Source organism: Mus pahari, chromosome 11 (genome assembly GCF_900095145.1).
Source record: "Mus pahari chromosome 11, PAHARI_EIJ_v1.1, whole genome shotgun sequence".
Taxonomy (NCBI): Eukaryota; Metazoa; Chordata; class Mammalia; order Rodentia; family Muridae; genus Mus; species Mus pahari.
In genome coordinates this window covers 40080494-40104337 of record NC_034600.1, presented here as the reverse complement: position 1 = coordinate 40104337, position 23844 = coordinate 40080494, and the positions used below count along the sequence as shown (strand labels likewise).

Below are 23844 nucleotides of genomic sequence, written 5' to 3'. Positions count from 1 at the left end.
CTATCATTCATTCACAGGTATGAGGAACTCTCACCTCTTCTGGATTCTATCATTCATTCACAGGTATTAGGAACTCTCACCTCTTCTGGATTCTAACACAGACTTCTGAAGACCAGCCTCTCTTTAGGACTTCCCAGGGTCAACGGCATCAGACTGGGATTCCTGAGACATCCAGTTCCCTGAATTGAACAACTACCAGACTCTTGGCTTTTCTGCTGTAAGACAGCCATCGCTGCACTACCCGGACCACAGCCTATAAGCTCCTCTCATACATTTGTATATACTTTCCTTGTATCTGTTCTATTCCTGTAGAGAAGCCTGACTATGCAGTGTATTAAAATCTAAAACTTATCTAGGAGAGGTTACACAATTTCCTCTATTTCACTGGGGAGTAGAATCTTTCCAACAAACCATGTCTGCTTTGTTTTGATTTTCTTTCTGACATATTTTAGAAAGAGTCAAAGGAAGAATTACTTAACCCAGAGTAAAAACATGAATAAATATGTACTCTCCTGCCTTCCTTAAGCCCAGTTCTGGAGGTGATACTACCAAGCTACTTAGGCACAAGCTAAAGGAAGGAGGGTTTCCATTACTGTAAAGAGACACCATGACCAAGACAACTCATTTAAAGGATAGCATTTAGCGGGGGCTGGCTTACAGGTTCAGATGTTCAGTCCATTATCATCCAGGTGGGAAGTATAACAACAGCATCCAAGCATCCATGCAGGCATGGTGCTGGAGGAGCTGAGAGTTTTATGTCTTCCTCTAAAGGAAGCCGGGAGCAGACTGACCCTTCCTCACTGAGCAGAGCTTCAAAGCCCACCCCCACAGTGACACGCTTCCTCCAACAAGGCCACACCTACTACTAGTACTACTCCCTATGGGCCAAACCATCACATATTCAAACCACCACAGCAGAGCTCTGACAGAACACCAACACCAGGGGCTCTAGAGGTATGGGACACTGGGTCACTCTGAAGGAAGATGTGGCAGTCTGAACAAAAGGGTAAGGAGATATGTCCACCAGCAAGAAAGTCCCCAAGAACAGCATGTTTTAACCATCTGAAAGGGACCCAGACAATAAGCCGAGTGTCCAAGGCTTTTCAATTTAAAATGAATCCTCCCACATCACTGTGCCTTCAACCCCTACTGCACATTCTGTGTGTAGGAGTACAGTATGCAAACATGAGGGAAGAGCTGTCTGAGTCATCTCTGGGTTCTGTATGTCATGGGCTAGCCAGCAGAGGATAGGAATGGAGGTCCAGTTATCCAGGTGAATTCACTTTAACCTAATGAGTTTGGGAGGCAGCTTAAATTCAACGGATTGGGGGGGGGGCAGGGGGGTTAAGAGTCAATGGTCCTTGTCTCCTGTGGTGGTTAGTTTTGTTGTCAAGTTTGATGAGATCCAGAATCCCTTAGGAGACTATTTTCTGGACATGTCTGTGAGGACGATTCTAGAGAAGCTCACTGAGTTGGAAAGATCTGTCCTCAGGGTTGACTGTAGCACGCCATAGCCTCAAGTCCTGAACTGAATAAATCAAAGAAAGGCGCTGGCACATCAACACTCATGCCATCTCTCCTTTGTGGCAGCGGATAAAGTCCGATGGGCTCCCCACGCCCTTGCCACTACAGCTGGAGACACTCTGGTTGCCACGCCTTCCTTGCTGTGGTGAGCCGCACACTTAAATCCGTGAGCCAGAGTACGTTCTCCTTTGCTTAAACTGCCTTTTTTTTTTTTTTTTTTTTTTTTTTTTTTAGAGTTAGTGGTATATTGCCACAGCAATGACAAAAGTAATGAGTGCACCTTTTGCTGTTGCTCATTGTCCCGTTAATCTTTGCAATCATCTCCCTTCACGATTTCAAACACACTGTCTCCTTATTATTCCGTTCTCCTCGTGTTCCTTCGTGTCACAGCAGGGGCAGCTGTCATTTCTCTGGCTGTGTCTACAGTTATATAAACATTTTATTATTAAGTGTGATTTGTATCTGCTTTTCCTGTGTTGACATCTTTGCTGTGCTCATGCTAACACTGGTGTGGTTCTTATTTTTCTTGTCTGTATATGCCTACACGTGTACTTGTGGGTGGGCAGGCATGTATGGGGAGGCATGTGCACATGTGTATTGAGGTCAGAAGGTGACTGAGAATGTTTTCCCCAGTAACTTCTTCACCTTACTTTGGAGCCAAACTCTGTCTCTTGGTGAACATGGAGTTCACTGGTGCTCTAGAATGTCTTTCTATTGACCTCCAGGGGCTCTTTCTATCTCAACAATGCAGGGGTCACAGGAGTGTTCTGCTGCCACACACACCTTTTACAAGGTTGCTGAGATCCAAACGAAGACGCTGATGGTCACATGATAAGCATGTTTAGCAATTAAGTCACCATGGTGACATTTGTGTTCAATGAACACAGCAGAAGTTTCTGGAAACATCTATCTTCTGTCAGTGAATGTTTGTCGATTCTGAACTTTTTCATACTATAGAAATGCACACATTTTCTGAGTCTGATGCATGGCTGCTTTATTGATTTTATGCGCTATAAGGTTTGTCATGGTTTATTTTTCACCAAATTTTTATAGTGCTTCATAGCCATTCCATTAGTCAAATGGGTTTGCCTATCTACTCACAAATATTGTTCACAATGGTATCATCAAAGTGATGTTCTTTACAGATGATCAAAACTTTTATTATATTTTGTAAAGATAAACATTTTCAGACTTTGGGTCTCCTATTCACAAATGGCAACTAACCAGTATGCCCCCACTTCCAGAGCTGTGTCTCTAGTTGCATATGCAGCAGAGGATGGCCTAGTTGGCCATCAATGGGAGGAGAGGCCCTTGGTCTTGAAAAGATCATATACCCAGTACAGGGGAATGCCAGGGCCAGGAAGCAGGAGTGGGTGGGATGGGGAGCAGTGTGTGGGGAGGGTATAGGGGACTTTTGGGATAGCATTTGAAATGTAAATGAAGAAAATATCTAATAAAAATAAAAGAAGTGAAGGGTCTGATGAGATGGTTCAGCGGGTAAGAGCACACTGACTGCTCTTCTGAAGGTCCGGAGTTCAAATTCCAGTAACCACATGGTGGCTCACAACCATCCATAATGAGATCTGACACTCTCTTCTGGTGCATCTGAAGTCAGCTACAGTGTACTTATGTGTAATAATAAATAAATCTTTGGGCCAGAGCCAGCAGGGACTGAGCAAACAGAGTTGACCGGAGCAAGCAGAGGTCTTAAAAATTTAATTCCCAAGAACCACATGAAGACTCACAACCATCGGTACAGCTACAATGTACTCACATACATAAAAAAAATAAATATATCTTTAAATCTTTAAAGAAGCAAAGGATGAAATGAGGCAGCAGATACAAAATTACTCAGAAAAGTGAAGTGTAATATGCACACCTGATCTATGTTACGACCACTGCTGCTGGATTTTTCCTTTGTGTACCTCTGCTACTTATTAATATTTATGGATGATAAGACAGTGGCATCTTGCCAGGAAGTGATGATTTCTTTCTTCTCATTCCCTAATTAATTAAACAATTATACCTAAACTTCTAGAGAATTTGTTTTTTCTAAAACATTTCATTCAAACAAAGAGTTACAAACTCCTGCTGCTAAGCGATTTTATCTGTTGGAATGCTAGGTAAGAACAATATATACAGAGCCATCAAATGAACAAAGCAGATTTTATTAAGATCATTCTCTGCAAAGCACAGTTATGTAGTAGAGCTAAGGGCATTGCACATTGCTGGGAACTAAATAAAGGAGCCTGAGGTTTATACACATGGCCACATAAGCCAGCAAATAAAGGGAGAGCAGAGTTATGTATGTGTGGAAGATAAATGCTGTATTAAATTAAACATGAAGTCATAATTACTTTGTTTATCATGTTTCTCAGCAAGTGTGAAAGGAATGCCTCATTTCTCCTAGGAAAAATACACAGAGGAACTCAGAAAGCTGAGCATGTCAAGGCATTATTTTTCAACAATTTACAGAGTTGCATCATGGTCTGATTCAATTTGTCATTCCTACGTGAGTCCTCCCAGCAGATAAAGGAACTCTTGAATTGGTACGGGGTAAAATGAGGTCATTCTTGTATAGGGCTTTGGAAATAAAGGCTTTTTTAGACTGTGAAATACCACCAGCTTTTCACAAAACAGAGCTGCATATTTAGTCTTTCCTCACTTGAATAGAGGGTATGGGACACACGGCCTATGCATTAGCATCCCAAAATTCTTTTTCTAGAATTTTAGAGAGCAGAGCATTTCACCATTAAGATACTTCTGCACTATAAGTTCTTATTTATGGATGATAAGACAGTGGCATCTTTTTAATAATTTTTTCATTGCTCAATAATTTCTTTCATTCATATAACAAATTTTAGTTGTTTTCATTTCCAACCCCTCCCTCTCCTTCTTTCTTCTCAACAAGTCTTCCTCACACTTCCACGTCTACCTTTATGTGGCCCACTGAGTTTCATTAGCATGTCTTGCCTATTCACTGACCATAGTCCCTTAGGAATGCTTGAAGCCTCATGGGCCCCTTCTCCATCCTTGGTGAATTTCTGGCAGGCCCAGTCTTGTGTAGGTTTTCTGAAGGCAATCAGAGCTGCAGAGAGTCTATGATTGCAATGGCCGCGCCATGTCATGCCCAGATGTCTTTTTACCACACGTCTCTCTGTCCTTTGGCTCTTACATTCTTTCTGCCCCTCTTCCGCAATGTTCTGTGGCCCTTGTCAGAGGTGCTTTGTCTATTTAGTTGTTTCACTTTTAATGAAGTTGGACTAGACAGCTTTTTTTTGACAATCCGTGGGGATTCCTGAACTGAGTATTCCTCTCTCAATCCTTCTAGTGTATTGTTCTCTTGCTTGATCAGCTTATTGATCTTCTCCACTGTATGAATCTCGAATATATTATGCTAGGTAGGCACTCTACCACTGGGGGCTACATCTCCAGCCCTATTTGTTCTTTTCCCTTTGAGGCAAGGTCTCGCTGTATTGCCTAGGAAAGTCCTGGACTCTGTCAATAGCTGAGATTGTCCTTGAATTCAGCATCATCCTGTCTCAACCTCTGTGTAGCTGAAATTACAGCATTGTACCATAGGCTTAGGTGAGTAATAGCTTTGTCCTTTCATCTTGTCCTCAAGCTACCTACCCCACTCTCACTGGTGACAATGGCTACGCCTCCTGTTTGATGGAAAAGTAGACGTCATTAGCCACTAATTCTCTAAACCCTTCTCTTCTTCATACCCCGTCTTTGTATTTCTTCTTTTACGTGTTTCTCCTTTGTCTTCTCTAAAGAATACAATCCCAGGGGCTGGAGAGATGACTCAGCGGTTAAGAGCACTGACTGCTTTTCCAGGGGTCCTGTGTTCAATTCCCAGCAACCACATGGTGGTTCACAACCATCTGTAATGGGATATGGTGCCCTCTTCTGGTGTGTCTGAAGAGAGTGATGGTGTGCTCACATACATAAAATAAATAAATAAATCTTAAAAAAGGAATACAATCCCAGTCTCTATCATTTTCCCAGAAATTATTTCTTGAGCACAATTTTGTCAGTAACTATTTATCTGTTATCCTCAGTTTTTTGTCTCTAGCTTCTGGGCCTTCACTCAGCTCAACTGTTATTAATTAAATTTTTCTTTCCTCTTAATTTTTTTCTTTCCTAGTCCGGTTTAATTCTCTCACTCCCCTTTCTCATTGATTTTCTAAAAATAGGCATTCACTGGCTTAGAGAACTGCTTTCAACTCACTCCCCAGTTAGTTGGGCTTCTAACTCCATTGCCTGACTAAAGTACTTCACTCAAATAGCATCTAAACACCTAGTAATTACAGAAGGTAATTGGTTTTTCTAAGCTCGTCTAGTCCTGTAGACTATTGTTTCTAATCTTTGTCCTTCTCTTGCCAGCAAATCACAAGCTTTCCCTATCCTGTTCCATTAAACTGAAGCCACATTGAGTGTCTGTCTCTTACTCCTCCTGTTAACACTGACATCTGTTTACTCAGTCATTGTCAGAAAATTGAACTTTTGTTTCTCTTTCTCTACCAGCTACACACACACACACACACACACACACACACACACACACACACACACCACAGTTCTATAGGCCTTGTGCCTATAATATCTCTTTGCTGTACTTCACTACCTTGATCTAGATTTTCATCCCATGTGGCTAGCTGTGTTTCTATGATGATATTGGATATGACTCCCTTTCTTATCATCTCTTCATTGAATAATCATTCCAAAATATAATAATAATAATAATAATAATAATATAAATAAATAATTATTATTATAAATAAATAATAATAAAAAATAAAGTATAATAAAAGTGAAACGTCACGAAGTCCAAAGAATTTCAGTGGCTCCCATGGGCTTTATCTGATTTTTCCTCCTCTCTTACTGTCTGCTTCTCACATTCAGTCAAACATCATGCCTTCAATGTACCATTCTCCATATTTTACAGAACTGTTCTCTGAACCCATTACTTTCTTGTTATTTCTTTTGGGCAGAGTGCTTTTCTTGGGCCCATGTTTTGTGTTTATGGAGTACCTTGTAAAACCCCAAGGTGGTACTCACATTTTATTACAAATAGTTTCATACCAGTCCTTCCTTCCCCTTAGATGCAGAACTCAAGAAATATTCTAGGAGTTCAATACATATTCTCACTGTGTCTGAATGAACAAAAACACATCCTATGGACATTTTCAAACATATAAGAGAGGGATGAGAATAACATAAATGACCCCCTGGCAACAGGAAGTTATTTAGGAAGAAGAGTCACCAGTAATACAACTGGTGCGAGAAGTGGGAACTGAGGACTAAAGACTACAAACTGAGCAAAGTCTAGTTTTATTTCTAGAAGCCCGTTTAGGGCTGTTGCTTGGTCTATTGCCTTGGTGATCTTCTAGGGTACCAGGAATAACACTGGACCCACAAGGGTCCTATAAGATAAACTGTAAGTAGGTTCTGCAAGGGCATCATGAGAAAATGTTGAGTGTAGCAGGATGAATGTTTAGATCCAGAGGAGAGAGGAGATTAATTGTATCCATTGCTAAATATGACAGTGCACATATTACATAAGAATAGGAACCTGTGCAGAAGTTTCCTCAACACAAAATGAATATGAATATATAGTAGGCATACAAACTAAGTGTTCTGGGGAAATGAGTTGATAATCCCTGTATTATCTGCAACCCCATTAGTTTTAATTAATTTCTAATCTGTTTGTGTCTTAAGAGAATTGGAGTATATTGCACCTAGTGATTTATACTCAGAACCTCATTCCATTTGTACAAAATCCCCAAAAGATCTTATCAGTTTCATGTCTGTACACATCAATTGAGATATAGTCAATATCCTGTCCATCTTTGTGTCATAGGGGTCTTTAACCTGTTTAAGGTTTGTAAAAAAATATTAGAAAACATTCATGTGGCTGAGTATCTAAAGCTTGAGTCTTACATAAATGTAAGCTGATGTTTTAAGGGTAATTTCCATTAAATGTTTAATTCTACATTTCCCAAACAATATATTTTCTGAGAAAATGTCATTCTCTTTAATCAAGGTAACAGTGCATTCAAACTAAATCTACTATTCCTCTTCAGCTTGGAGGATTTTATTGACTTTCTGCATCCAAGGAGGAGGATGTAGTTGGATGAAATCATCATTCATGACATCATCCACTCCAGAGATGAATCTGCTCAGATTTTATTAGGTGCTTCTGCCTTCTCTGCCCACCCTTATACTCACATATCACTGGCAATCGAGGAGTTCCTGGACATAGACTTTGGAGAGAGATCATAATCGCTGTCAGATCGGTACAGGAAGGACTCCCGGCGTTGACTGTGGACAAAGTTTGCTTGGAGAATCAGCCCAGACCCTGGGCTGGTCATGGGATCCAAGGGACTCCGTCCCGCTGATGTGCCATTGTCCACATCGAAACTGTGAATAGAGGAAGAGAGTTACATTGGTGGGAGCATTGGCATGCTGGTACCTCAGCAGAACAGCCTGATTTTAGAAATGATGGGAAGATATTACATCTGATTCTTGCTAGTAAAAATTACAACATTGAACTAGAGATCTAATGGTATCATGGTTGCATAGTGTAACACCATGAGTCTGAACCCTAGCACTGCAAGCAAACAAACAAACAGACAAACAAACAAACCCATAACTGTAAACATAACATTGTGTTCACATTCTTATTTTCCTTGGCTTTTGGCAATTTACAAGGCATAAGTCTTTCAAAACTTAACTTCATTTTTTTTTAAAAAAAAATAGATCATTCTGCAAAGTAGCTCTGAGCACAGAATTCCCATTTAGAAAAGAACAAATGTATAGTAATTCAGTAAATATTTGAGTTCAGTTGAACGACTGCCACTGTCTGATGTCACAATCCACACTATTCCTATTCAATCATTTCTTTCTCCATCTTTTACTGTGAACACATAATGGCCTTTTCAGTAGTTTTTGAATCCATTTTCCAGTCTTTATCTAGCGCAAATATCTAAAGATTTTAGAATGCAAATAATATTGACTACAACATTCGTTAGTAGAAACCCTTCATCTTTGCTTCAGAATAAAATAAAAACTTCTTAGCTAGACTGTAGGTCTTGATCATTTCTCAATTGCAAGCAACCATCTTCACATCCCAAGGTACAACTTGGACCATCAGGCACTTTACTCATATTGAACTATACCACTCCCCTCTGGCTATTTGCTTCTGGAGTTGTTATCTTGATTATCCATCTCTCCTTTGCTAAGAAAACTGACAGTCATTCTTCAGGACTTAGCATCCATCTAAAAGTTTTGCCAGAGATCTCAGAGTCTTGTGAAGCATCCTTCATGCTACCAATGACACTGCCCTGTTTGTTCCTTATGGTCAAGACTGAAAGTTAATTGAAAACATTTACTACACGGTCTCACTGTCTAGATTTTGATTTTTCACAAAATGGACTTTGAGATATTTCAGCACTTTGTGTTCTTTCAAAAGCCTTTATTGGATGGGTCAGGAACCTATTAATATTATGATGCTAAATAAATAAGGTATTGTCTTCTAATGATGTACCATTATATCGATAGATTAATGCATCTCTCATCTTTCATCTTAGGGTCGGCGGCTATTTGCAATAGATGGTGAATGACCCTGAGATGCACAACTGGCCTAGGGAGAGACAGTATGAGACTCCAGCATTCCGAACTCTAAGTGGAACATATGTCCTATATCCCTCTTACAAAGGCTCAAGAACAACTGTAGAAGGGAACAGGAGGATAGACTTTAAGAGCCATTAATAGTAGATGACTATAACAAAATATCTTCTGGTTGGCGTGGTGGCACACACCTTTAATCCCAGCACTTAGGAGGCAGTGGCAGGTGGATTTCTGAGTTCGAGGCCAGCCTGATCTACAAAGTGAGTTCCAGGACAGCCAGAGACCCTGTCTGGAAAAACCAAAAGAAAAAAAATCTTCTGGATACAACAGGATAGCTGCAATAGGAATTCACAGATGTCGTGACAGCAAGCACAACACTTGTGCAAATCTAAAACAGACAAAAGCCCTGAATGGAGTGGGGAGTAGACAAACTCTCCCTCTTAGCTGTTGAGAGAGGGAGGATCAGTTGTCTCAAAGAGTGCAGCCCCTAATAAATGTACAATGCTTCAGTGGAAAGCCACATTATCCAAAAATACTTGGGTAGAACATATTGACCTGGATTCAGAGAGATGTAAAGCTGGGTGTGAAAGAAGAAAGGGATGAATATGAGAAGACTTGAAGGAGAGAGGGTGAATATGACCAAAACATGTTCTACCCAATTCCCAAAGGACATATCCTGTATGTGTACATACACGTGTATATGTATGTGTATGTGTATGTGATGTCTCTATCATTTACTGGGGCTAGAAGCATAGATAAATGATAGTGTCAAATGACTGACACATAGTAGGCCCTGTGTTCAACTCCAGCACTAGAACACAGAACAGCAAACTCCTGTTCTAAGTGAGGTAAATGAACATAGAAGAAATAAAATGCATTGAGTTCAGTACAGGCTTTAAAGTTGGAGGACAAAAAATAGCCATATATACAGTTTTCAGTAGAATAGTCATTAGAACCCACATAGACTTTCTCAAACAAAAACAAAAACAAAAACAAAAACCAACAAAAAACCAAACAACAACAACAAAAAACACCTTTTCTAGTGAGACATCAATCAACATCAAACTCAATTCTCATCGATTCTTGAGAAAAGAGAGTGACAGCCTGGGATAGGCCAGGGGGTGTGTAGCTAAAGGAAATTATTGAATGCACAAATGAACTCAAATTAAACTGTTGTCAACATGCCCCCATTAGAATCTTTATCCAGAACTGAACATGCAGCTCAGTTGTACAGTGCTGACCTACATACACAATGCCCTGGGGTTTATTTTCAGCATGCCCATGTGCATGTGCAACCACTTCTTCAAACACACACACACACACACACACACACACACACACACACACACACACACACACACTTTATGGCCCATTAGGTTAAAACATTTTTCTCTAATTTTCCTTCCTAGATTTATTCATACTCGGTGTCACATACCAAGTGTTCTAAATAAGCTAAGATGGAGAGGTGGGGGGACCAGTGAATCATCAATCATCTATGCATCACTCGAGTCAAACCTTTAAGCAGGAAAGAAAAGACAAAACCAACCAATCAACCAACCAACCAAACAAACAAACAAAAACAGGAGAAGGTATAGTGTAAGCTCAGGTAATCAAAAAACTGTTTTCCAACTTCAAATTTTCTTTGTGTGTATGTGGTAATGTTTGTGGTGTATGGATGTGTGTGTGTGTGTGTGTGTGTGTGTGTGTGTGTGTGTGTGTCAAAGATTTTATCAATTGAACCATTTCTCCAACCTTTTAATATTTTTGTTAGAATTGTGTCATCTTATAAATATATTTATTTGGTCCTGCCAAGACACTGGAGGACTATCTAATTAAACCTTCACTTTATAGGCAAAGTTGATAGGTCCTGGAAAAGCCAACTGATGGAAGTCAGCGAGCTAAGGCTTAATTATGTCTTGTTCCTGAAGTCCTCCCTGACAGAATACATGATCCCATGAGGCACGAATGAGTCAGTAGCTGTGGATCAAACAAGAGGCCTTGGGCTCATCCAGGTAGGTGTGACATGCTCTTCAGCACACTGTCTGTCCTCAGGACAGCTGGGGAAGGCAGGGTTCTAGGTAGAAAAGAGTGGTATCAGGGGAATTAGGAAAGCTCTTTTTGGGTGCTATTTATAAAACACACATTTTTTTTCAAACACTTATTATGAGTATACTGTGATAAAAAACCATAAAAGCAATAGTATTAATTCAGTCTGGGATAACCTGTGATGTTCCATAGAGGAGGAGCAGTAACTAAGGTGCGCTTTTAGCATCACTCAATGCGCATTTGGAAGACCCTATTCGGAAGAGTATGGAGGGATGCGAATATATTTCCCTTTAAGGAGCAAGTCACGGAGGATCTAAGGATGGAAATGCTCGACAAAACATCTGTGCCTGCTTTCTCTTATTAATTATTAGCAGGATGATGTTAGGGTTAAATGGAACAGAAGGAAGCCTCTCCCTCCAAATCCTATGAAAGATAAAGGAGATAGATGGGTGTGGTTTGGGGTTTGCTTTTTCTCAGTTTAACTGGATCAATGCCAACTGAATCACCCCCCCCACCCCCGCAAAAAAAATCATTGATTTAAATTTCTAAATACAATGTTCCTTTTTTCAATTCCATTAAGAAAATCTAAACATATATAGACACCCTACTGTAGGTCTTTGAAAAATAATAGTACTAGATATCTTAAAATATTTTGATAATAATGCTATCATGGAAATCAAAACATTTACTAAGTGGGTAAATTATACCTGGACTTTGCCATTTGTCTGCAGATGTAATACAACACTTTGTCCACTAGATGGAGAGAATGCTCTTGAATATGGAGAGCCTATTATAAAGTAATAGGAAGGTCTAAATTACCTGTTAAAGACTCTAGAAAGTACCCAAGGAGCTGAAGGGGTCTGCAACCCTATAGGTGGAACAACAATATGAACTAACCAGCACCCCCAGAGCTCATGTCTCTAGCTGCATATGTAGCAGAAGATGACCTAGTCAATCATCATTGGGAAGAGAGGCCCCTTGGTCTTGCAAATTTTATATGCCCCAGTACAGGGGAAGGCCAGGGTCAAGAAGTGGGAGTGGGTGGGTAGGGGAGTGGGGGGGGAGGGTATAGGGGACTTTTGGGATAGCATTTAAAATGTAAATGAAGTAAATACCTAATAAAAATTGGGGAAAAAAGATTCACGCATACCTCTTAAGTATTACCTAAGATAATGCCACAAAAAACTATTAAACTGCTTTAAACCACTTATTAAAAATGATATCAATCTGTGAAACATTTGCATTAGCTTTACTTTGAAAGTGAATTCATTTCTTTCTTTTTCAAAGAGTGATCAGACTGGTCTGTAACTTAGAGGTTCAAGTGGCCTTTCAGCCTCAGTCCCTGGAGTAGCTGGGACTGAAGGTACATACCATGCAGGTATGCACCACGCATGCATGGTGAGGAATCTGCCTTAGTACCAGGCTGAGGAGGAGGAGCTGAGAACAGTAACTGATGTTCTATTGGACCTTTACTTTAAAATGACTCAGGAAGGCATCACTGATCCTCCACATCACTCAATGTCTGTTCTACTAAGCAAAGCCCCATTGATATCAGTGATAGGCTGGGAAAGCCGTATAAGTTTGGGAATGCGAGTTTTCTCAGAATAGTTTGATTTGGGAGGTAGGCCTTTGGTCTGAGTTTCCATCAGCACGCTAGCTTTCCAGTATAGTAAGTGCTTCTTTAATCAAAATTCATCATCAAGCAAAAGCTATATGACTGAAATTACTTAGCTCAATTACCAAATATCAATAGTGGCAAATAACACTATATAAAGGTTTTACATAATGAAGAATTTAGTGAACACGCTTGTGTAGTTCTTTGTTCTTAGATTAATAGTGGGTGTGTGTGTGGGGGGGAACACAGATATATGAAGCATAACATTTCTCAATGAGGCAGTAAAATCTACAAAGGAACAAAGGCCAAATAAATATTACTGTCTATGAACAGCCTCCAAACAATAAAGCATAGTGTTGTGTGAACTGGGAAAGCAGATATGCCAAAAGACAGCATATATAAAGGAAGCTTAGTACAAGGGAGGAGTAGAGAGCCCAGGCAAAGCTGAAGATGTTCAAAGGGAAGCAACAGAAGCAAGCTTGATAAAGGGTGGTGGTGGATGTATTTGACCAGGACACAGAGATGGACTGCATTTGTGTGTGGGCTGGCACTAAAGAGCCGTGGGGACATTAAAAAAAAAAAAAAGTGGCAACACTGTATGATAAAGCCAACAGGTAGGCTGGGAATGTGAATAGAAACCAGGCCAAGGCATGTCAGCATCAGATCGCTATAAAGAGATGCGTGGAAAGGATACATGGCTATTTAACAGGCAATGCCCAGGTCTGAGATGTGGGAGACTGTTTATATTCATGTGGCTTCGTTTGTAAAAATAAACGTGTTCTTTCTGCGATTGTGGGGAGAGTAGAATAACCACGAAATAGAAAATAAATCGAGGACCAAAGGATGAGGGGGGAGTCCCTCCCAAATAAAAGGCTTCTTTACTAAACCCTTCAACTATGAGAAGGAGGGGCACACCTTCAGAGAGGTCTTGTTTGGTAGAAACGACAAAAGGCAGTTCTTGCTTCATTCATGCCGTGGGCTACAAATCGATGGACCATGAGACTACTTATTATAGGCCTAGCTTTCTGAGAATTAGCTTCATTTAAACTGAGAGCCATTTTATGCTGAAAGCAGAGATGGCTTGAGATGAGCTGCTCAGTTTTGAAACATGGCTTCATCCACAGTTCTTGGTATTAATAAACCAAGAGAGAAAGGGAGGGAGGGAGGGAGGGAGGGAGGGAAGGAGGGAGAGAGAGAGAGAGAGAGAGAGAGAGAGAGAGAGAGAGAGAGAGAGAGAGAGAGAGAGAGAGAGAGAGAAGTGAGTTTCCTAAGCATCCTCTGGCTCACACATAGGTCTGCTGAATTCCCACCAGACTCACTGCCACTCAGGTGCCCAAGGCATAATATAATCTAAAGCTTGGGAATGTGGCAAAAGAATCGAGGAGGCACAATCTCCGGTCATACTAACGACACTGACAATGATGATACATTTCGGGGGGTGCTCCGTGTGCCCCACATTCTGCTTTCTGCACATCACATCTTCACCATTGGAAGGGGCCACCACAGTCCCCTAGTTTTTATTTAACCGAAGGCAACCCTGGGGACTAGAAAAGTGCCTCTACATTAAGTAATTCTTCCCAGGAAGCTGTTTTCAACCCAAACCATCTGACTCTAGAGCCCGGGAGGACAGACACTGTGTTTATGTTTATATTTCAATGTCTCCTATGATGGTAAGAAAACAGAATGGCTCTTAGCATCCTTACTGGGACCAACCTTTCAGTGTTAACTCTTTGAAAGCGATATCCTGAGCAACTCATAGATCACACATGCCAAAGCTTATTCTGCAATTTAACATTTTGAAATTTGCTAAACCCTCATTTACATAAATAAATAAATAAATAAATAAATAAATAAATAAATAATAAAATGAATACACCAGTAGGGTGTAAAGCAGAATCCTTGACAGCCTATTTGGGAGATTTCTTTCCAGAATTGGAGGATTCTCTTGTGATTAAGGGAGTGTTTGGAAGTCTGTGAGAGGACTTAGCTCATGGACAACAGTGAGATACTGTAATGTCCCATGTATTCCCCCCCCCCAAACAGTACATGTCTTATAAGAACTGACTTTCACCAATAGATAGTTGCAGGAAAGTGATGATACAGCTACATTGGTCCCTTGGAGGGACCAGTAAAAGTCAGGACCTGTTAACCTGATACATTCAGAGATCTTAAAGGTTATGAGTGACTGGCAATCTTTTTCTATGGAGCCTTCTTTCCTCAAGAGACAGACAGAAATCAGAAAAGCTGGACAACCAACAGAATTGCTCCCGGATCTCCCCCTTTTTCCATTTTAGTGCAATCAATGGCTAGTAATGGAGTCTTATCCACCTCTGATCCAGAAGCCTCAACTGTCCATGCTTCCTGTCTACTAACCTTGTCACTGTTTGCTAAGGGTCGTTTCTCACCATTTTTTTTCCTGAAGGTAGACATTGATGTTCTGGTGGGAATATTTTTGATTCTCGACTACCATGTGGGTCTTTCCCCTGAGCCTCTAGCCCTTGGGATCCTATAGTCAACACCAACTGGAGGGTTGTGAGGTGCGACACAGTAAGGACTACAGTGGCTCATATCTTAAGATTCCTTATCAATGTGAGTCCCCTGGACTAAGCATTCTGTTTAGAGGTTTCCTGGGAAAGACCCAGCTAAATGCTCAGGGGAACCCTAGGACCCTTAACTAAAGCCAGAAGGAAGCAGGTATATATACCGCTTCTGAAGCCGTGTGCTGAGAATGACGGTGTGTTCACAACACAGGTTTTGTGGTCCATGTTTTAAGGTGAAGGGATTCTAAGAGGGTTTAAGTTAGAAAACCAAGGTTAAATTTTGAGCCATGGTTCTGTTCCTTATTAGTTAGGTACTCTTGGCTAAATCATTTACCTGCCAAAATCCCACTTCCTGATAAAGAAACACAGGCAGTTCTGAGGCCATTATGAGGATTAGAAGAGAATATGGTTAGAAAGCATTTATCTCATTGCCTGGCAGCTAGTGTACGCCCAGGATAGCCAGCGGCCAATGTTTTAGTTTTGTTAATCTTTATCTTCCCCTGAGATCATCCACCAAGATCATTGTCTCTATGTGAGTCACTCTGTGTGTCTAAACACAACACTTTGTGAAGAATCTAAATGGAGACACGAGGGAGGAAGGAACATATGGGACAGATCAGGGGAGTGTGCCCTGACCATCAATGAGGTGTCAGATGCTGGCCCAGTTTGTTCTTACAGCTTCAGCTGCTTTGAGAGCATCTACCCTCCTCCATGACACTGGTGTGGTAACATCCTGGCAGAGGGTAAAGACTCCCCAAGGAGAAAGAACAGTTCCCTGGTAGGAAATACAGAAGGCATAGAGGTCCCCACAAATACTGCAGGCTGTAGCTGAATATAATGGGAAGAAACAATGTGTCAGTCTTTCATCTCCAGATGTAGGGTACACCTAGAGGCAATTACATTATTATGGAGATTTTTTTTTGTTTTTTGTTTTTGTTTTTATTTAACTGCCCCAAGAGTACAGCATCCCTCGCTGTTGGCTATCCAATGGGTCTACTTGGTGTCTAGCCACTGAGGAGGAGAAGGATGCTAACCCTCATGTACAAGAATGTCTGGATGATGATTAAGACGAGTTCCTCTATATATCAAGTATTTCACTCATTCTTATCAGTCCCCTATGACTATAAAACGTGTTTCTTATGAACACTAGTGATATGGGACCACTCAACATTTTTCTGCAAGCCAGATAGCTCTTCTGCAATAAAGAAAACACTTCACAAAATTAACTAGTTTGATTATTTTTTTTTTACAGAGTCTATAGAAAACTGCATTTTATAGAGATATGCACATATAATGCTTTCTCAACCAAAATCTGAACATCAAATGTAAACAGGATACTCAGGATATTTTATTACCTTGCTAGGTTAAATGTTACTCTGGCTGTTTGTGTGCATTTTTATGTGTATTTCCACAAAGGGTAGGCATGCAACCACAAAGAAAGAACAACTGTATCAAACAGCCAGACCCACACACACACACACACACACACACACACAGAGCTCCCAGGGACTAAACCACCAACCAAAGAGCACACATGGAGAGACCCATGGCTCCAGCTGCATATGCAGAAGACAATGGCCTTGTCAGGCATCAATGGGAGGAGAAGCTTGATGCTCTAGTGTAGGGCGGAAAGGCAGGAGTGGGTGAGTGGGTGGGGAACACCCTTATAGAGGCAGGGGGAGAGAGGATGTGGTAAGGGGTTTCGAGGGGAGGTGTAGACTGGGAAAGGGGATAACATTTGAAATATAAATAAATAAAATATTCAATAATAATAAAAAAGACAACCACAGTATTTGTCTACAAAATGTCATAGTGGGTAAAGCACTTGTTATTCTGAACTTGTTGCCCTCTGAGTTTTACCCCCATAACCTACAGAAAGGTGAAAGGTGAAAAGAGAAAACTGGCACGACAGATCTGTCCTACAGTGCATGTGCACACATGCACACAAATTAGCATGCACTCAAACACACACAGAGAGAGAGAGAGAGAGAGAGAGAGAGAGAGAGAGAGAGAGAGAGAGAGAGCGCGCATGAACTAAATTTTACTACTCTTTCACACATGGTTTTCATGAGCAAAAACCTGGCATTAGACAGTATATACTTATTTATAGTAAAATATTTAACAGTTTACTAGTAAAAGTATCAGGAGATCTCAGGAAACAATAGTCATTTATGGCTTGTCAGTGACAAGTGACAGTCTCAAGTAACACAGGACAATAAAGGAATATAAGATGAAGTTGACATGTGGAGTTTGATATAAGGGAAAATAAGCTGGACTGGCCTTGTGCATTTTGGCCAAATAATACATAAAGACTCCATTTTTTCTTATGAGCCACTTATTACACCAGTGTGGTGGACCAAATACTTAATCTTGGAAGCTGTTGTCTATAATATGACTGTGCTTGAAAACAAGGGCTCCACAGAGGTGACAACAGCTAAGGGAGTTTGCAAGGATAGAGTCTTAATCCGAGAAGGCTCCAAAGAGTTGTCCTCTGAACTCCACATGTGTGCTATGGCATGAGTGCACCCACACTCACAATAAGTCACACACATATACAACAATATTTTAAGCCCATTTTGGCTATTCGTGGTCTTTTGTGGTTCTATGTGAATTTTCAGAGTTGCTAGTAGACTTGCTTTTCTACTTCATTGAAAAGTGTTGTTGGAGTTTGGGTGGACATTGTAGAGATGTTGCTGGTTACTATGAGCAGTAGAGACAGGTCCTCCTACAATTTTAGTCTTTTAATGCATGAACATCATGTGTTAAGAAAGGATGAGAACAGGAACAGACAAGCGAATTAGGTCAAACTAAGAAGATTCTGCACAGCAAAGAACAAACCAAACACACACACACACACACACACACACACACACACACACACACAAGCAACCTACAGGTGTATGGAAGAACTTTTAAAACCTTTTTCTTCCTTTTTTTTTTTTTTTTTTTTTTTTGTTCTTTTGAAACAAGGTTTCTCTATGTAGCCCTGGCTCTCCTAGATACTCGGTAGACCAGGCTGGCCTGAAACTCATGTAGATGTGCCCACCTCTGACTCCCAAGTGCTGAGACTAAAGGCTCATGCCATCATGCCCAGCTCAAACCACATTTTTAATAAAGGGTTACAGTCCATACCACATAAAGAACACAGTTCTCTAGACTGACTGTACCCTGAGCTGGGGGAGGGGGACTCAGGAAGAGCCCAGTGAGGACTGCTGACTCAGTTTCCCTTCCCTTGTTCTGGTTCTATCAGGCTTTTTTTTTTTTTTTAAACCACATTTCTCAAACACAGTTTTCCAACTCCAACAGGCAAAGAAGAGGCAGAGAACAAACGTTTCTGTCCTCTTTTTTTTTTCTTTTCTTTTTAATACAGAACAAACTAAAATTGTTTTAAGAAGCTCGTACTGGGAGACATATTTTTGTGCTCTGCCCCCGCGTCCTCCCACTCCCTCACACTTATTCTCCAAGTTGCAGACAGAATAATCATGCTAAGATGATAATCGGGTCCTGGCAAAGTCCCTGCTCACCAGTCCCCATGTCCTCACAGTGGCCACAGGCCCTAGGGGATCTGGGTCCCCGAAGTTTCTCTAATGGCATCTTACTCTTTCATCTTGGGTCACTTAGCCCCTTTCTTTCCACTGAAGTGTGCACATGTTCTTCTTTAGGGTTTTTTAACGTCTGTGGTGCTCTCAGCCTGGGTAATGTTTTCCCAAGTTATTAGCTCAATTTTACCATAGTAAAAAATTTCTTCATAGTGGGCTAGCCTCATACTGTCCTATGTAAAATTACCATCCTAGTGTCTGAGGTCTATCCTGTTTCTTCCTCTCTTTATGTCTTCACAATATTCACTAAGTCTTTGATAAACTAATTTTTATTTACTATGGTCTCCTTCCCATTAGGAGATATGTTCCAAATGTGCAGACATTTTAACCTATTTTCTTCACTATTGCAGCAGCAGCACCTACAATTGTGCCTTGTGGGTAGTACTTGCTCAAAAAAAAAATTGTGAATTTATAAGTACCTTTAGATGCAGCACTGCTGGTCTACTGGTTATCTATCCACTGTGGTTAAGTATATGGCTCTACCTCAAACAACTGTCATCATTTTTTTTTTAATTTGATTAGTGATTGGCCATCTGTTTAAAGAAGTGAGATTGAACATTTCACTTAAAAGAAATGATCTGGGAAGAAACTTCAATGAACATTCTAATCAGGAATATTCTACATATTTTTCAAGTCTGACCTATAATCAGCCATGCGATCAGGAGCTGTCCAGGTTTTATTGGACATAGAGGTCATGCAGTTGTAAGAGCCTACTTTGCAAAGAATTGCCAAAACAAACAAACAAACAACAGAAAAAACTCTTATGTTTTTCAAACTACATAAAAATCCATAACTATGTGGTATTCCCTCTTCACCTTCCCCAAGAACAAGGAAGGAACTAAGACAAGCAGTAAGCGGGAGCCGGGGACCCAATCTCCACAGCTCCACTGTAAATGGGGACCCACAGCCAGAAAGGAGGAGGGAAGGAATAACATGGCCAAATGGTACAGCAGCACTTTCTTCAGAAACAGCGACTTTCTTCAGATCTAGGGCACACTTCTGCCAGACATTTCTCCTGTGATGACCACGCCATTTCTGAGGAATGTAAGGGTGAGCCCATCAAACAGGACATCTAATCACTTTGAATGTCTGAAGAGAGTTGTCTTACAGGTCTACTGTCTCCCTAGAGACTGCGTTTTCCTTTCGGAAGTTGGCTTTTAAAAATGTGATTCCCGTCACATCTCTAGTTATGTTGTATTTAGACTCACACAAATTTTATTTCCTAAGGCCTTAATTGAATGGGTAAGAGTTATTAAATGATGACCCCCTCAGGAAAATCCTTAGCAATAAAATATTATAGGTTTAATAAATGTAAAAAGTCAAGGTAAAATTATGGTTGGAAACAAAATTGTAATTGTTACACCAGTTTCTTTTAAAATTGTAATGTGAGTCTGATTTTTTTTCCTCTAGTGAATGTGAAAACTCATACAGCCATGTTTTTCTCTGGATCTGTACTTGCCCTCACACAAGTCAGGAAACCGCTCCCCAGCCCTGCTATTAAATCTATTTTGGAGAAGTGATATTACTCAGTTTCCAACCTCAGCCACCCAAACACATGGCTTTTCCACATTCTGGGTAGAAGAGAACAGAAAAGGGTTTCAGAGAATGGTGCAGCCTGGGTTAGACATCATTGCTTTACGCCTACCAGAGTAAAGGCTTTACCGGCACATTATCCGATGTCCGAAAGCAACTGTTCTCCTCTGGGCTGATTTTAAAACACGTTGTGGAGAAGAGAACAGGAACGTGTGCACCCATGTGCAGAGAGGTCCTTGGTGTGTCGTGGTTGGCATGCTGCGAGGGATTATAGCTGCTGTGTTTAAGGCTTTAAGATATTGAGTTTGATTGGCTGGTGAAAAGAATGTAGGGTCTCCTTTAACAATGACTTTAATGGGCTATACACATCTTCATGTTTCCCTGAAATGGTTTTGGGTGAGACTGCGACAAGAGATAAGAGGGTGTGGGAAAAGTATAGTAAAGGCATCCACGGGACCAATCATGTTTGCTGTCTGCCAGATTCCATTCTCAGCTTCTTCCCACACACAGATGGCCCCGTCGCTTGGCCATGTGACCGGCTGCGAGTGGAATCACTACATGCCGACACACACCTCTCACCCCATGCTTGCTTGGGCCTCCCTTCTCCTTGCAGGTCGATGGAGATTATGCTTCAGCAGGGCAGATGGTGGGCAGAAAGGCCTGAGGATTCCTGGTCACTGGTTCTCAAGAACAGGCTAGAAAAGTGCCTTGTAAAGTGCTACTATGGAATGTTACTGACATGAACTTATTGTTAAAATTGTTTGTGTTTGGGGTTTGTTAACACGGTGATATCTAACACAGTATGTTATAGCAACGTAAACTTTCAGTGTTGACTAAAGGTACGTTTTACTTTCAAACATCTCATGTCAACCTATTCTAGGACCCTGTGAAACCATCAATCTCTTTCCTTTTTGCTTCTTATGTTTTCTTTTCTTTCTTTCTTTTTTTCTTAAATTCTTTACTAACACCTACATTCATTAAGGAATTTCTTACCATCCAAAAAATGCATAGGAATTGGGAGAAAATAAGCTTGCTAGCATTCCATGGACTGTGATGTCCTATAGAATGAAGGTGAGTCCAGTTCTGATGGTGACCAGAAAAGGGGCATAGCAGCTGCTCCAGGCATGGCTCATCTCTGGATCGTAGGTGGACGCAGCACAGGTATGCACCATGAATGTTGTATTTAGACTCAGACTGCAGCACGGGCGTGTACTGTGTTTCTTAGTGTACCATGGACGCTTATCATGTATGCTTAGTGTGCTTATCATGTATATATGGTTCTCAGTGTGTAGCGCATGGATGTACCAAGTATGTAGTATTTAATCTCTGTCTGCAGTGACAGTTATATACTATAACTACCACTGGTGCTTGGTGATAATCTAGTTGCAAACATGTTCATTTTTACAGGGAAATAAAGGTTCTGATATAAGTTCTATTTTTCCGATACATCATATGGAATTTTAAAATAAAGGAGTTAGTTTTTTTTTTTTTTAAAGTTAGAATTAAAAAAAAAAAAACCCCAAACAAACATAAAAATAAACAAAAAAAACCTGCCCTGAGCTCCTATTTTGCTGACCTCTGAAATTCTCTTTTTTTTTTTTGGCCAGTTTTTGAAAGTAGGCCTTGAGAATGAGAGTGTGCAGGTGGCTCCGCCTCATGAAATACAAACCGGAAGCTCTGTGAGCACCAGGTACTTGACACCATCTTTGCTTCCGTTTTTTTTTTCCTCCCGTAGCTGAAACGTTTTCAGATCTTAAAGTGTAACTGTCTTTGTCTTTCTGTGTCTGTGAACTTTAGAACTAAAATTTTAATTTATAAAAAGGAAAAAAAAAATCAAACCCTGTTCCTATTTGTTCGGCTCTTAGCTTGTTCCTAGGAAGAAGCTGCTCCTTAAGCCGGCAGTGGAATTATGGATTTCCATTCCACGCATGCCCCTGAGCCCACAAACAAACCCCAGGCCTCATGAAAATGATCCCTTAGGACTGTGGCGATTTAACATTCACCACATGCAAGAGCCTCTGATGGTCTCTTACTCCAATCGGGCAGAGATGAAAGCTTTCCTCCCGCAGGCCTTCCGCCCTATGCCTTCTCCCTGTGTCCCACATTTCTTTCCTACCAGTATAGTTACGATTATGTCACTGGACCCATTTAGGAACAGCACTGTGTTCACATATGTGTAAGACGGGCAATAGTCAAGTCAAGACAGCATCAGTAACACTTTACCCAGTAAAACATTGATGGGCACATCTTCAATGTACAAGTGAGGCAGAGCCAGATACTTTACTACATTCACCCATTAGAGTTCTCAAACATGTCCAAAGCTCATTTTCAGTATTTGATGAAATGTTGGCAATGACTTAGATACCAGGCTATAGCGGTAGCTTGAATTATTCTCCTGAGCGGGGCTTTAAGGAAGGTAATGCTATTCAAGAAGCTGCACCGTGAGTTCCCCGAGGATGCAGAGACACCATTTATCTAAGCGCAGCATTCAAAACCTTTGCACGGAGTACGACAATTTGCTAAAATGAAATAACATATTTACACGTTTCTATATAACCAAATGAAAATGTTGGAAGATATTAGAAACCCCTACCTTGTTAACCATCCTAATGGCATTAAGACTTATATGGTCAATGTGTAATTCAACTTAGAAGGTACTCAAACAAACATTTAAATACATCTTGTCACTGCAGGACAGACCTGCAGAGACTATTTGTGTGGTACCTTTCTTTATAACACATGATAAGAGCCAACCCTCCCGCCTCTAATCCTAGGTCGGGAATTGGACTCAAGTGTAGATTCGGACTCTGCTAGCATCTGGTTATTGTTTTCTCAGGCCTCCTGATGTCGCTTCAAGTTACTTTATCAGTGTGTGGGGGTGGGGGCACAGGGAAGCCATCATTCAATCCGAATTTCTAGCTCGCCCATCACTTTGTCAGGGGCTTTAGAAGGCAAATACACTTGGGTATTCTGAATCAATAGATCTGGATTTAGAGCCAGAAATTTGTATTTTCTAAAGTTGTGGTAGGTTATCGGGTTGGAATCACAAGACCTGCTGATACATAAGGTTCTTTCCTACTTCAGCATCCCTTATTCCAACTAGATAGCAATGAACTCTGCCCACATTCCTCTGCCATGGCTTGATGGAGGTAAGGAGAGAAGGAGTCAGGTGGGTTTCCTGTGATCTCCCCGATTATGCGCCCTGTGTTTCTACAACATTCTCTATCTGGTTGCTGAGATTTTGTGTATAACGGAATGAAAGGGACAAAAGCAGAAAAGAAGGAAAAGAAGGAGAGAGAGGGACATGGAAGGAGAGAGAGAGAGAGAGAGAGAGAGAGAGAGAGAGAGAGAG

The 23844-nt window shown here is 40.8% G+C and overlaps 1 protein-coding gene across 10 annotated transcripts in view; it reads right to left on the bottom strand.

Moving 5' to 3' along the window:
• Pde4d (phosphodiesterase 4D) overlaps positions 1-23844 on the bottom strand; it is a 1422283-nt gene that overhangs the window by 190150 nt on the left and 1208289 nt on the right. For all 10 annotated transcript variants that reach the window (XM_029543935.1, XM_021208481.2, XM_029543934.1 and 7 more), the window contains one exon: positions 7759-7950. In XM_029543935.1, the coding sequence (XP_029399795.1) occupies positions 7759-7950 (192 nt within the window). The remainder of the gene's footprint in view (positions 1-7758; positions 7951-23844) is intronic.